Below are 12,678 nucleotides of genomic sequence, written 5' to 3' on the forward strand. Positions count from 1 at the left end.
TTGGAACAAATGCTCTGAATGTCTCTTAGGCACAACACAGCCATGAAACCCAATGCTATTAGGAAGCAGAGTAGCTTATAAAATATGCAGGCAACTATGCAACTTATTTCACACTCTGTCTTCAAAAGAATACAGCCTCCCAAGACTGGGAAAGCTCTTATATGCCAATAAATAACAGCAGAATTCAGTATGGTAAGATGCTTGGAAACATACATACATACAAACACACACACACACACACACACACACATCACACACACACATCACACCCATATATCCTAAAACACAGATTGCAGATATATACAGGTAATCCTCGAATTATGACCACAATTGAGCCCAAAATTCCCATTGCTAAGCAAGACAGTTAAGTGATTTTATCCCATTTCTTGCCACAGTTGTTAAATGAATCACTGCAGTTGTTAAGTTAGTAACATCGTTGTTAAGTGAATCTGGCTTCAGAATTTTGATCACATGACCATAGGGATGCTATTGTAAGTGTGAAAAATGGCCATGTCGCTTTTTTTTTGAGAGGAGAGAGAGAGTGGGAGGGAGTGAGGGAGGAGAGGGAGGGGGGAGGAGAGAGAGAGAGAGAAAGAGAGAGAGAAACAGAGACAGAGACAGAATTATTTCCATAAAAGGCTAAGATTATTACAAGTTGTTGCATTTACCATGGTTGATGTATTTACAAATTGCTGAAAGAATACAAAGGGATCTCAAGAAAGAAAGAGGGACTGAGGAATATATAACAGAAATTGAACCCCCCCCAAACCAACATCACCTATTAGAATATATATGTAAATTGTAATTGAAATAAGTCACAGAGATGGAAAAATAAAAAACTGCATGATAAAGTGAATGAAAAACTTGAAATAAACAATCAGATTTGAACAATGGGAAATGCTATGAGGAAAAAAAAACCCAATAAATTTACTCCAAGTTATAACTTAAGGGGGAAATATATAAAATGTTTTACAGACTGTATGCAGTATAACTCCATCAATAATTTCTCAGATAAACAAATCATGCAACAATAACTTTTGGGAATGCCGTAAGAAAGAGAATATGTCATTGTAAGTGGCAGTTATGTTACCAAAAAGAACCCTTAATAGTATAGTATTGGAAAAATTATATCGAAATATTCAAAAAATCCTAAAAACAAAATTTGAACTGAAATCACAAATATTCTTATTAGGTATACTTCCAGAAGACATAAGGGGAAAATATTACCATTAACCCTGGTAAATATTTTATGACATCTGGTTTAAGATGAGAGCCTGGAACTTTTTGGCTGTTGCAGAAGGAAATCTGGAAGGGTCTATTCTGCACAACTTGTGCAGCAGCCCATTCCTTGACCTTCACAGCACTTTCCAGAGAGTATGATTGGCCCAAGATCACCAGTTGACTTTGTGCTTAACGTGGAACTAGAACTCCCAGTCTCCAGTTTCCAACCTGATGTCTTAACCACTACTCCAAATTGACTCTCACTGCTACACTGCAAATCAAGTGCAGCATACACAACAGATCGCCCTTCCCTTCCTCTCATCTTCCTAGTGCCTTTCTTCCCTGTAGCTGCTCCTCCATGTTTGAGTTCACACCAGAGGTGGGTTTCAGCAGGTTCTGACCAGTTCTGGAGAACCCGGTAGTGGAAATTTTGAGTAGTTCGGAGAACCGGTAGTAAAAATTCTGACTGGCCCCGCCCCCATCTATTCTCTGCCTCCCAAGTCCCAGCTGATTGGGAGGGAATGGAGATTTTGCAGTATCCTTCCCCTGGAGTGGGGAGGGAATGGAGATTTTACAGTATCCTTCCCCTGCCATGCCCACCAAGCCATGCCCACCAAGCCATGCCACGTCCACCAAGCCACACCCACAGAACTAGTAGTAAAACATTTTGAAACCCACCACCGGTTCACACACAGCATATCCAGTCAATCCATCTGCCCTTCCTTTATCTTCCCAGAGGCTTCTCTCTTCTTTGCCCTCTTCTTTGCCCTGCACTGCCATAAATTTATCTGTCTGTCTATGTGATTTATACAGCCATCTATTTTTGCAACTCTTTTTGCATCTTCCCTATGGTCTCTCACACTAAACATCCCTATCTTGAGAATACTTCATGAGAATCAAAATCATGTGAAGTATTAGTACCGCTTTATAAAGCCTTAGTAAGACCACACCTGGAATACGGCATCCAGTTTTGGTCACCACATTACAAAAAAGAAGTTGAGACTTTGGGGTGGGGGAGTGCAAAAAAGATCAATTAAGACGATTAAAGGCCTGGAGTCTAAAACATATGAAGAACGGTTGCAGGATTTGGGTTTTGGCTAGTCGAGAGAAAAGACTAGTATAGTATTCCAGTATTTGAGAGGCTGCCACAAAGAGGAGGGGGTCAATTTATTTTCCAAAGTACCAGAAGGGAGGACAAGAAACAATGGAGGGAAACTAATCAAGGAGAGAAACAACCTGGAATTAAGGAGAAACTTTCTAACAGTGAGGACAATTAACCAGTGGAACAGCTGGCCTTTAGAAGTTGTGGGTGCTTCATCACTGGAGGTTTTTAAGAAGACACTGGATAGTCACTTGTCTGAAATGGTATCGGATCTCCTGCTTGAGCAGGAGGCTGGACTAGAAGACCTCCAAGGTCCCTTCCAGCTCTATTCTGATTCTATCCAAAAGACATGCATTCCAGATTCAGGTCCAGACCAGTGGTGGGTTGCTACCGATTCGCCCCGGTTCTGGCGAACCAGTAGCAGCGGAGGCAGGAGGCTCCGCCCAGATGTCATCAATTACAATCTGCGCATGCACAGAAGTCGCATGCGCAAGCGAACCGATAGCAAAGGTAAGTGAAATCTACCACTGGTCCACACCAAATACATTTGCTTCCGTCCAGATCTAGGTCACCCAACACAGCCTATTCCATGCATGGCTGATGCACCCAGAGAACATTTTGCTCATTCTTATTAAGGATCCCCAGTTGATTCTTCACATTACTGTGAAATTCAAACTTGCATCAGAAACAAACAGCCAACAAGTGCTTGAATTGAATACTTGCCAAGCAGTATTCTTATGTATATCGGTTTTTAATTCTACAAAAATTTAAAAACAGCTACGTCAGAACCGCATTGGTCCAACAAAATGATTTTAGGAAGGGTCAAGTTACCCTAATTTCTGAACTGAGATTATCCCATAAAGAAGATTCTTTGTGAATAAAAGTAGTTGTTAAAATCTTAGCATCCAGATTTATCAAGGGAATATGCAGATTGCAGAGTAGGAACCTTGCTCATCTTGTGAGTAATTAGGAGATTTGCTTCATTAAAACTGAAAGGGAGGATTGTATTTGAAGAAGCTTCACTATATGTTTTAATAAAACAGGAGAGAGAAAGCCAATATATTGTTTCAAGTGAAAAACCATCAAGGCTGGCCAGTAGCTTTGTTTGATTTAAAGAGTTTAATACTAGTGACAATTTGTTAAAGGGAAATAATCAAATAAGATTAGTGACTTGAGGGTAATAGGAATTTCTTAATTTTTGTAAATAGAATAGAATAGAATAGAATAGAATAGAATAGAATAGAATAGAATAGAATAGAATAGAAGCTGGAAGGGACCTTAGAGGTCTTCTAGTCCAGCCCTCTGCTCAAGCAGGAGAACCTATACCATTTCAGACAAGCAATTGTCTAGTCTCTTCTTAAAATCATCCAGTGATGGAGCACCCATGACTTCTGAAGGCCAGCTGTTCCACTGGTTAATTGTCTTAACTGTTAGGAAGTCTCTCCTTGATTCCAGGTTACTTCTCCCTTTGATTAGTTTCCAACCGTTGTTTCTTGTCCTGTCCTTTGGGGCTTTGGAGAGTAATTTGACTCCCTCTTCTTAGTGGCAGCCCCTCAAATACTGGGATACTGCTATCATGTCTTTTCTTTAGACTAGCCAAACCCAGGCCCTGCAGCCGTTCTTCATATGTTTTAGATAGTTGTGAAATAGAGGTAGATATATTCCCCTTCAGAGTGTAATTATGTCTGATGTGTTTTTAGAGGAACATGTTGGGAACAGGAGGAATTGTATCAGTTCAGCCATTAGCCTGTTGAGAGTATCAAAGAAAAAAAGTTGAACTCTAAATAGTTCTTCAATATTTTCTAACAATGTCACTTCTAGGATGTGCATAGGGATTGTTGCTTATGGTTTCATGTATCAACAGGTAGTCCTCTACTTACAACCATTCATTTATGACCAAAGTTATAACAGCCCAGAAGAAAGTGACACTCCTTGAACTTACGACCATTGTAGCATCCCCACCTCATCAACATTTGGGCACTTGGCAACCGGGACATGGATTTACAAAAGTTACAGAGTCCTGGGCTTCATTCACATTGCCATTTGTGACTTTCCCAGCTGGCTTCTGGCAAGCAAAGTCAATGAGGGAAGCCAGATTCACTCAACGACCACATGATGCACTTAACAACTGTGTTGATCCGCTTAACAAACATAGCAAAAAAAAAAAGATCATAAAATTGAGTGCGACTCATTTAACAACCTTCTTGCTTAACAACAGAAATCCTGGTCCTTAAATGTGGTTATAAATTGAAGACTACTTGTATGCTTTCTTTATAGCTGTCTTTGTTATTTTTTTATAACTGTTTATATTGCCAGGTTTTGGCTGACCTATAATAAATATATAATAAACCAACAAGAAGTTATTGACCCTCAATGTTGTTTTGCCTCAATGTGATATAAATAGTCTTGTATTTTTTTTAAAAGATATTTAAATAAAATAAGTGGGGATCATTATTATTAAAAAGTGATCTATGCATAAATGACAAAAAAAAATTATCTCAGTATGAATAAGTTCAATAAAACGCATGTTGTTCTACATTGCTATCTAATGCTTGTTCATGTCATTTTGCTCTATGGATCTTCCTCCCGAAAATGGTAAAAGAGAGAGAGAGACATTTCTGAGCTAACTCTTCCAAATTTCCACTCTATGGAAAGCATTTTGTAAACAGGGTTTAAAAAGAAAATAAACAACAAATACAACAGCAGGTTCGTAAAACAAAACAAAAAAATAATGATAAGAACTTTACTTGTTAAAACTGTAATTCTCCATTTCTATATTTATACAACACCTGTTATGCATGATCTTCAGGACCAGACTATACAAGAACCAGCATCATATTGCAAAAATATTAAAAGCCATCATGCAACTTATGATGAAGCAAGCAAGGCAGAGGTGGGTTTCACATAATTTTACCACTGGTTCACCGCACCCCAAAGATGCCTTCCACGCATGTGCGAGGCCTTCCACACATGCGCTTTGCTCGTGCATGCAGCTTGCACGCATGCATGCGGCTTAGAAAACATGGCTAAATAGGACGGCATAGCGCTGGGGAGCTTGCCACTACCAGTTCGCCCAAACCGGCTGAATTCCACCTCCGAAGCAAGATAAAATCAGAACTCTCAAAACATTCTCAAGGGGACATCACAATATAGGAGATGCTATCAGGGTGAAATCTATGTACCTTCCTTACCGGTTCGGAAGTGCATGTACCATGCATCATATGCACGTGCAGACCCTCTGCGCATGTGCAAAACCTTCTGCGTGTGTGCAGAGGGTAAAAAACACATTACTTCCTGGTTAAAACTAGGAAGTAACGACACCCGGGCGGGTGGGCGGAGCCTTGCACCGCCATCGCTACCGGTTCTCCAAACCACCGGCCACAATCGCTACCAGATCAATCGAACCGGTCCGAACCGGGAGCATTTCACCCCTGGATGCTATGAAATCTTTGGGGAACTAAGGACAAAGTTTTTATTATTTTTAAAGGATGGTCAAAGCAGTTTCACTGTATCTAATAATTCAGTTCAACTAGGATGTAAACTATGATCCACAATAAGGTTTCAGATCTGCTTCACCATCTGATGATTGTAACTGAAGGCTTCATTCTTTCAAGCTACTTACTACAGAAATAATCCCTCTAGTGATGAGTTCGGTGTTATGTCTCAGGTCTCACAGCTTTACTCTTTTTCTTTGTAGTATATTCATTTCATGTTCTTATAAAGCAATGGGCCTTAATGAAGCTGCTACTCCCAGAATCAGATCCTTCAACTAAGCTCATCTTACATCCTCTGCACACGCACATCAAGAGACATCTTCAGTTAAACCAATACTGAAACAGCACATAAGCACTCCTTCTGAATCTGCTGTACTCTCCAAGGCTGATTTCTCGGAAGTGTACAGAATTCTAATGACAGTGAGCAAACAGAGATAATGTCAATGAGACCTTTGTCCACAGATATCGATATATTAGAGAAAAACACCTAACGAAATGAGTGAAGGGCTGCTGGGATTAGGCAAGAGAAAAGGTAGGTGAGGAGGGGACCGACCTTCCTTCCTTCCTTCCTTCCTTCCTTCCTTCCTTCCTTCCTTTCTTCCTCCCTCCCTCCCTCCCTCTCTCCCTCCTTCCCTCCCTCCGTTCCCTTCCCTTCCCCACAGACTGTAAAATTGCTTCCTGATTTTTACTTCTCAAAAGCAGTAATTTTTTTTTTTTTGAGAATTTTGATTCAAGCACTCTTTACAAGATTTTTCACCAGCATTTAAGGAAAGCTTTTCCTTCTATCATTACTAGAATACAACTGCCTGCTCCATTATTTTGCAGCATAGTTTTGTTTGAGAGCTCTTTTGTTTCTAAAAAAGCAGCCACGTAAACATCAGAAGCCCCAAGGTGCATAAGCTCTTGATGGTATAAAGAGCAGATAAAAGACCAAAAATGTTATCATTTATCAGAAAGACAAAGCTGTGGAATCAGGAGTCCTTTGAGCACTTAGTTAAGATTAGGACGATCAAACCTGCACTGCAAACTTCACGTAACTAACTGCTAGATAGTTACAAACAATTAGTGGTTTCTGTATCTTTTGGCATCACCTAATGATCATCCAGATTTTTGCTGCTCTGATTTGATACCCTAAGAAGAATCCATTGGGCAATGAGACTCCAGCAAAATGCCCGTTTTCTTACTAATTTTACCTTCCAATAGCAGTGTTAAAATATAATCCTCTGGCAGATATGCTACTAAATCATCCAGAATTTATGTTCAAAAAATTGACGTTTAGTATTTGTAGGACTCTGTAGCAGAAGAAATTTGTGTGGAAACCAGATCAAGACAGATAACAGGTACTAAAAAGAAAAATACTCAAAGAAAACCTGAAGGAATTTGCCAGTAGTACCTCTGCTCAGTATCTCTGAGAATGAATGAAGTACCAACTCACTGGAGGAAAGGAAATATCCCTAACTTTGAAAAGAGAGGAAAAAAGGACATGAGGAAATCCAGATTAGTTAGAATGACAAGGATAACTATGAAGATTCAAGACTAGATCATACAGAGATCTGGTCTATTGGTAAAGGTACCAGGCAACAAAGCAGGAGACTGTGAATTCTAGCTATGAAAGCCAGCTGTGTGACTTTGAGCCAGTCACTCTCTCTCCACCCAACCCACTTCACAGGAGAGGGGGAAAGAGGATATGTTGGGATATGTTCACCACTTTGAGTTCTTTGTAAAAAAATAGCAAAGGCAGGATACCAATAAACAAATAAACAAATAAATAAATAAATAACTCTTGAAAAGAACACCTTTTTTTTTTTTAATTTGATTTATATGCCGCCCTTCTCCGGAGACTCAGGGCGGCTTACAATGCGTTAAGCAATAGCCTTCATACTTTTGTATATTTATACAAAGTCAGCTTATTGCCCCCATAAACTGGGTCCTCATTTAACCTACCTTAGAAAGGATGGAAGGCTAAGTCAGCCTTGAGCCTGGTAAGATTCAAATCTGCAGAAATTGCAGGCAGCTGTGTTAATAACAGGGTGCATTAAACCACTGTACTACCAAGGCTCTCCTTGAAAAGAAATCATTAGGGATTTGTCAGACTAATTCTATTTCAAATTTTATGACTTAATAGATTGAAGGAATGCTATGAGCATAATATCTCTTGATTTCAGCAAAACGTTTGATAAAATGCTATTGCATTGTAAATGACATTATGATTAGTTAAATCTGAGTGAGATGGAATATGTATTAAGTGATCTAAAGCTACCTTGAAAACAATACTTAAAAGAGTGCTCATCAATAATTCTTCATCAAGTAGAGTACCATGAAGTTTGATTCTGAGCCTGGCACTGTTAACATTTTCATTAATAGATTTGAAGAGGGGAAGAGAATGATCTAATTTGTAAATAACACAGAAATGGATGGAAGCTAACATTTATGAAAGACCAAAACAATATTCAAAATGATGCTAACGGATTAGAGAAATTGACTGAAAATAAAAGAATTAACCCTAACAGAGAGAAATGCAAAGCTCTTCCCTTAGAAGAAGTCAAATGCACAGGGTAGGATGGGAGGTAATAATTTGATAATTGTACATGTGAAAATGATCTTGGAATTTATCACAAGCTGAATATGAGTCAGCACCATGACGTGGCTGCTAAAAACAACAACAAACTTAGGCTGCATCAGTCCAGGTAATAAAGTAATAATTTCATATTATTCTGCACTGGTCAATCCTGCTTCAAATACTATGTCCACCTCCAAACTCCAAATTTTAAGAAAAGATATGAGAATAGGTGCAGAAAAGGGTAATAAAGACTGAGGAGAGGCTGAGTAAACAGTAAGTTTAGTCAGATAGATAGATAGATAGATAGATAGATAGATAGATAGATAGATAGATAGACAGACAGACAGACAGACAGACAGACAGACAGACAGACAGACAGACAGACATAGATATATAGATATAGATATAGATATAGATATAGATATAGATATAGATATAGATATAGATATAGATATAAACATACATACAGTAACTGGATAAGGGGATATGACAGGAGTTTGCTAATGCCTGAAGGAATGACATAAATCTGATCTCTATCATCCCAGGGAGCAGGACCCAGAATAAGTGTCTTGTTACAGGGAAACAGATTCTGGCTGAATGCTGGGAAAAACTGAACAGCAACAGCAGTTTAACCGTGAACAAATACCCAAGAGGTGAGCTTCTTTCTCTGGATGTGTTCAAGCAGAGACCACTCAGATTTAAATTTGGATTCTTGCACTGAGCATGGAGCTGATGACCTAAATAGTCTCCACGATTCTCTGACATTTAGAAAATTAGGAGTGGGGTGTCAGGGATATTGCAATTGTTCTGGGGAGGGAGGGTATTCCTGAAACACCAGCCAGTCTATTCTACAGAGCTGAAGGTCTTCCAACCCAAGGCATTGGGACACATCTTCTTCTTGGGGTGTTTTGGGCTTCAGGCACTGGGGGTAGTCGTGGGTGGTCTCAGCATGGTAGGGAACTAGTTGCCACTAGTTATTTTCTCCTGTAGATTTCTGCTTCATGAGTGTCCAATGCATGGGGTAGAGACCGCTGCAGTGATTAAATATTTGTGAGGGATCTGGGTGGCTGTCCAAGGGTGACTATCCCTCTCCCAAAGCAATACAACACTTATAGTCTAAAGCAGGGGTCTCCAACCTTGGCAACTTTAAGCCTGGCGGATTTCAACTCCCATAATTCCCCAGCCAGCTTTGCTTTGCTGGCTGGGGAATTCTGGGAGTTGAAGTCCTCCTGACTTAAAGTTGCCAAGGTTGGAGACCCCTGGTCTAAAGGGGAATTGGCGAAAGTTAAAGTCCACATCCCTCCCCTCAAAAATGGGACCGCAGGCGCCACATTAAGGGGAGGGAAAGCTCTCTGCACATGCTCAGAAATTTGAACCGGTTTCCACATCATTCAGGGCTAAGCCCTGACTTGAAGAACGTATGTCTAGCAAGCTTCAGATCATCTGTCCAATCCAATGTTGGAGGGCTGAAGGGATAGCGAGGGAGGAGAGGAAAGGGAGGCCCCTTACAAAACGGCGGGCCTCTGGGGAATGGGGAGAGCTCAAGGTAGTCCAAATCATGGCTCTCCTCTAAAGAACAGCAGATCTTAAGGAATCCGGCTTCCTCAGCAGGCGGTCAGGAAGGGCCTCTGGCCTTTCGACGGGTCCCCCCACTTTCTCTCCCCACCTGGCGATGGTGTCCCGCCGCCCAAGCCACTCCTTCCTTACCTCATCCCCCTGGCCGAACTGCAGCCCGAGGGCGACGAAGTGTTCCACCCGGATGAAGCCGTCAGCGTCTTCGTCACACACATCAAAGACCTCCTTGAGTTTCCGCAGTAACTGCAGGAGACGCGGGGGCTCTTCGGGGCCGCCGGGCTCCATTGCGCCCTTGGGGTATTAACTGGGAGCCGTGGGCGAGAGGCTCTGCCTCCCCACCGTAGCAGCCATCATCGCGGGCGAGCGGGCGGGCGGGCGGGCGTACGACCTGGTGGGTCCTACTCGCTGCTCTCGCCGATGCCTTCAGCCAGAACAGGCAGCGGATGACATCAGCAAAGGGAGGAGAAAGACGCGGAGGATGGGTTGGGGAGGTGGCGGCGGTGCGGGAGAAGGGAACAATGAGGGAGGCAGGGAGAGAGAAGGCAAGAGGTCAGGCGATGGTTGGGAGCGGCGGAAGGATGCACATCAAAGGGAAGATGGCCTCAGCATTCCGAAAGAGAATGGCTGGGGACTGGGGGTGGGGGGGGGGCGGGGAGTGTAGACAAAGCTTCCCATCTCAGGCGCTCGCTGAGACCCTCTGTATCCTCACGACCCACACCTGAATTCAGCCAGAAAACAGACATTGCATGGCTGACGATCTAGATTACATTTTTTTAACCCGAGGTGCATAAGGAAATGGGAGGAAAAGCACATTTAAGGTCACATGCAATGGATTTCTTGTATATTTTTATTTAGATTTTTATCCCGACCTTTTTTTCCCGCCTCATACACAACACAAGGCGGCGAGCATACCGACGCTCCTTCCTCCTCATTTCCCCACAACAACAACAACAACCCCATGAGGTGAGCTGGGCTAAGAGAGATTAATTGACCCAAAGTTATGAGGCAAGCTCTCATGCCTAAAGTGGGACTAGAACTCCCAGTCTCCTGGTTTCTAGGCCAATCACTATATCATATATGCCTTTTTTTAAATAACACCCTTTAAAAAAATTTAACATCCTTTCAAACAAGAATAGGGAGTCAAATATCATTGGACTACGACTTGCATTGCCCATCATTGTGGTCAGTACTGGGAGATGGTACTCCCAGATAGTTAAACCATATCCAGAAAGCCACCAGGTTTGCCACCTCTGTTCTGTGGAACACTCACCATCACGTAACTAGAGTGTTGGGTGCAAAATAGGCTCCCCATCCCTCTCCCCCTCCTTTTTGAACTCTCAATGAGAAGTGAGGATTTTAATTAATTTTAGTAACTGAGAGCCGGATGTGTTAAATACATTAATATTCAAAAGGGGAGCTTTTATGGATAGTCCTGAGAAAATCCTCTAGTTATCATCTTAATTGTGAATAAAACAATACAGTTAAAATTTATTAACTGTAGTTCAATTGACTAGTGATGGGAATATTGAATTAACTAGACTGACTCCAATGAATCTTGGTTCCTGATGGTTTCATTAACATGCTGGCCAGAGGATGGCAAGACTTTACCACTGCTACCTTGTGGGTTACGTTTTTTATTTCCTTGGAACAGATCTGCAGTTTCTATGTGCTTTTCCATCTAAGCCCTAACTTGATTACACTATTTTTCCAAAAAAACATCAGCTAGATCAGGGGTCGGCAACCTTAAGCACTCAAAGAGTCACAAAGACCCTAACTGGAAGCCCCCCGTTCAATTCTGGAGCCAACAGGAAGTCTGGTTCCCCCACCATAGAGTCTCCTCCTAGCATGGCATATTTTTTCCTCTACCTATCCTAACCAAAAGCCCTATCAATTGTGGAGCTGACTGGAGACAGGGAGCCGCAGTAGAGGGATGAAAGAGCCACATGCGGCTCCAGAGCCCCAGGTTGCCGACCCCTGAGCTAGATACTAAAAGTAGTTGTTGTGACATTGTTCTTCCATGGCTATGAATTATACAAATTAGTCAAGTTTCAGAATCTAGTATCTCACTAGAAAAACCTCACAAGTGTTCATAAATCAACTTCATCAAATTTACTTACCTAATTTACTCCTAGGTGAGTGTCTGGAAAGTTCCTCAATATTCTTTGAAGAAAAAAGAACCAATACTGAGAAACTAGTTCTCAGGTCATGTACATTTGTATTTCATTATTCAAAGCAAATCTTGAGGAAGAAAATCTAGGTATTTAAGGAATTGGAATAATGCCAGGATTTTTGACAACTTGCTAGCAGGGATTGCTTGTTAATGACTTCACGTGGCCCTTACAACCATTTTCTATCGCTTGTGATTTTTGTGAGTGATGTTTTGAAGCGCATTTGGGGGATTGGAGAGGGCTTTTGAGTGCTCTTTTTCTTTCCTAGAAAAATTAATGTTTATCTTAAGGTTTGGAATCAGCCTAGATTCTGATAGCAAAATGATTCTTCCTGCCTATGATGACACTGAAAATGCCAAAGAAAAGAGAAAAATAAAAGCTCAAATCCATCCCCCCCAAAACATGGCTCTTCTCAAAGTCCTATCAAAGATCAAGCTGTTTTTCTTTAAACTTTTTCCAATTTCAAGGGATCTTTCTTGTTAATGTGAAAATGTGCAGGAGGAAGATAGCTATTTTGCATATTTTTCTAGGTCTCTTTTGTGCCTTTTTTAAAAAAAG

At 41.3% G+C, this 12,678-nt stretch overlaps 1 protein-coding gene across 1 annotated transcript in view; it reads right to left on the bottom strand.

The window, feature by feature from the left end:
* The window catches only part of RAB11FIP4 (RAB11 family interacting protein 4), a 188,976-nt gene extending 178,739 nt beyond the window's left edge, over positions 1-10,237 (bottom strand). Inside the window, exon 1 of the mRNA XM_070934815.1 lies at positions 10,085-10,237. Coding sequence (XP_070790916.1) covers positions 10,085-10,237 — 153 coding nt within the window. The remainder of the gene's footprint in view (positions 1-10,084) is intronic.
* Between the last annotated feature and the right edge of the window lie 2,441 nt (positions 10,238-12,678).

Source organism: Pituophis catenifer, unplaced genomic scaffold, assembly GCF_029215685.1.
Source record: "Pituophis catenifer annectens isolate HBS135680 unplaced genomic scaffold, rPitCat1.0.hap2 SCAF_2, whole genome shotgun sequence".
Lineage (NCBI taxonomy): Eukaryota > Metazoa > Chordata > Lepidosauria > Squamata > Colubridae > Pituophis > Pituophis catenifer.